The sequence below is a fragment of the Nansenia antarctica genome (assembly GCF_963989245.1).
Source record: "Nansenia antarctica genome assembly, chromosome: 7".
In the NCBI taxonomy this organism is placed as follows: domain Eukaryota; kingdom Metazoa; phylum Chordata; class Actinopteri; order Argentiniformes; family Microstomatidae; genus Nansenia; species Nansenia antarctica.
The window spans coordinates 66268986-66271485 of NC_137677.1; the positions used below are offsets into that span (position 1 = coordinate 66268986).

Here is a 2500-nt window from a genome sequence, read left to right on the forward strand (position 1 = left end):
AGAGGGAGGAGGGAGAGGAGAGAGAGAGGAGGGGATGGAGGGGAGGGAAAAGAGAGAGAGACAGGGGAGGGAAAAGAGGAGAGGGAGAAGAGGGGAGAGAGGGGAGGGAGAGGAGAGAGAGAGACTGGGGAGGGAGAAGAGGGGAGGGAGGGGAGGGAAAAGAGGAGAGGGAGAAGAGGAGAGAGAGAGAGAGAGACAGACAGAGAGAGAGACTGGGGAGGGAGAAGAGAGAGAGAGAGAGAGAGACTGGGGAGGGAGAAGAGAGAGAGAGAGAGAGACAGACAGAGAGAGAGAGAGACAGACAGACAGAGAGAGAGAGAGAGAGAGAGAGAGAGAGAGACTGGGGAGGGAGAAGAGAGAGAGAGAGAGAGAGAGAGACAGAGAGAGAGAGAGAGAGAGACAGACAGAGAGAGAGAGAGACAGACAGACAGAGAGAGAGAGAGTGAGATACTGTAGAGCAGTGGTTCTCAACCCTCTCCTCGGGGACCACCAGCCTCTCCTCGGGGACCACCAGCCTCTCCTCAGTGACCACCAGCCGTTCAGCCACATTTGATCTGTTCCACCACCAGCACACCTGATTCAACTAATCAAGTACAAACCATTACATTGCTACAATTGCTTTGTACTTGATTAGTTGAATCAGGTGTGCTGGTGGTGGAACAGATCAGATATGTGGCTGAACGGCTGGTGGTCCCCGAGGAGAGGCTGGTGGTCCCCGAGGAGAGGCTGGTGGTCCCCGAGGGGAGGCTGGTGGTCCCCGAGGGGAGGCTGGTGGTCCCCGAGGAGAGGAGAGGGTTGAGGACCACTGCTGTAGATGAACAGGTGAGCAGACAGGTACCTGGTGGTGTTCCTGTTAGCCTGGTTGCCATGGTGAGGAGAGTCCCTGCGTGACAGCACCGGAGATCTGGACGTGGTCCGGACCGGAACCTTCCACAGAGACCACAAGACCCGCTCACACACACTCTACTGACACACACACACACACACACACACTCTCTCTCTCTCGGAGTGTGTGTGTGTGGCTTGGATGTCAGGAGTGGACACCTGTACCCCTGTACCCCTGTACCCCTGTACCCCCCCAGCATCTAGAGCCACATGAACCACCTCTGCAGACGCAGGCCAGAGTAGAAAAGGTTCATGGCTGAGCGACGGAAGCGCTTTTTTCATGTTTTATTTGAGGCGTTTCACCTCAGGAAAACAACCACCAGGGGGCACCACTGTTGTCGGACCTCCAATGACCTACAAACGTCTCTCTCTCAGATCACATGGACACAGCAGGTTGGGAAGGGGAACAGGACATCAAAGCAAAGCCATGCCGCCAATAAGACTCTAGAACAGAATAAGATTCTAGAACAGAATGGCCAGTGGACATACATAAGATGTATGATTTCGTCACCTTCTTAAAATAAGGCTTAAGGCTTAAGTCACTTTTGAGGAAAACTATGTTTTTGTCAAAATATCATTATATTCTATATTATTTTACAAATTACAAAAATGTAAAATACACTAACCCTAACCCTAATACAAATAATAATTCTGTTGTTCTGAAAAACCTGAAATATGACTTAAGCCATTATTTTAAGACGGTGACGATTTGACGTCAACAAAAGGGGTGGGGCAGGACCGTTTAGACACAGGAAGAGGAGGGGCCAGACCAGGACAACACCATGTGACCACAGGACATTCTAACCAAATGTGTGGAACGCATAGTCCCTAAGGGTTCAGAAACGCAACATTTGGCCACCATTTTGTATAGTCAACATTACTGTATTCAAACCCCTATAACATGGGGTATAAATGTCCTGACAAAGAGTTCCTAACATCCCCTGTGTGTGCGTCCTACCCTAGATGTAGCCTCTAGTATCCTATATGTTCCTAACATCGCCCATGTCCTATTTTTTAGGAGGGAAAATAGCTCTTTATAAACGCTGAGGAGCAGCAGCAGCTATTTATACTCCTGACTGGACGTCAGAACTGAACGTCAGAAGAGAACGACCTCCCCCACAGAGAGGAGAGACACAGAGGAGGAGGAGGAGAGGAGAGACACAGGAGGAGGAGGAGAGGAGAGACAGAGGAGGAGGAGGAGGAGGAGGAGGAGGAGGAGAGGAGAGACACAGGAGGAGGAGAGGAGACACAGAGGAGGAGGAGAGGAGAGGAGAGACAGAGGAGGAGGAGGAGGAGAGACACAGGAGGAGGAGAGGAGAGACAGAGGAGGAGGAGGAGGAGGAGGAGGAGGAGGGGGGGGAGGAGAGGAGAGACAGAGGAGGAGGAGGAGGAGGAGAGACAGAGGAGGAGGAGGAGGAGGAGGGGGGGGAGGAGAGGAGAGACAGAGGAGGAGGAGGAGAGGAGAGACAGAGGAGGAGGAGGAGGAGGAGAGGAGAGACACAGGAGGAGGAGGAGGAGGAGGAGGAGAGGAGAGACAGAGGAGGAGGAGGAGGAGGAGGAGGAGGAGGAGGAGGAGGAGGGGGAGGAGGAGGAGGAGGTAGGAGAGAGAGAGGAG

At 52.7% G+C, this 2500-nt stretch overlaps 1 protein-coding gene across 1 annotated transcript in view; it reads right to left on the minus strand.

Moving 5' to 3' along the window:
• LOC308162925 (mitogen-activated protein kinase kinase kinase kinase 4-like) overlaps positions 1 to 2500 on the minus strand; it is a gene marked incomplete at its 5' end in the record, with an annotated part of 51576 nt that overhangs the window by 20833 nt on the left and 28243 nt on the right. Inside the window, one exon of the mRNA XM_080537066.1 lies at positions 839 to 927. Coding sequence (XP_080393192.1) covers positions 839 to 927 — 89 coding nt within the window. The remainder of the gene's footprint in view (positions 1 to 838; positions 928 to 2500) is intronic.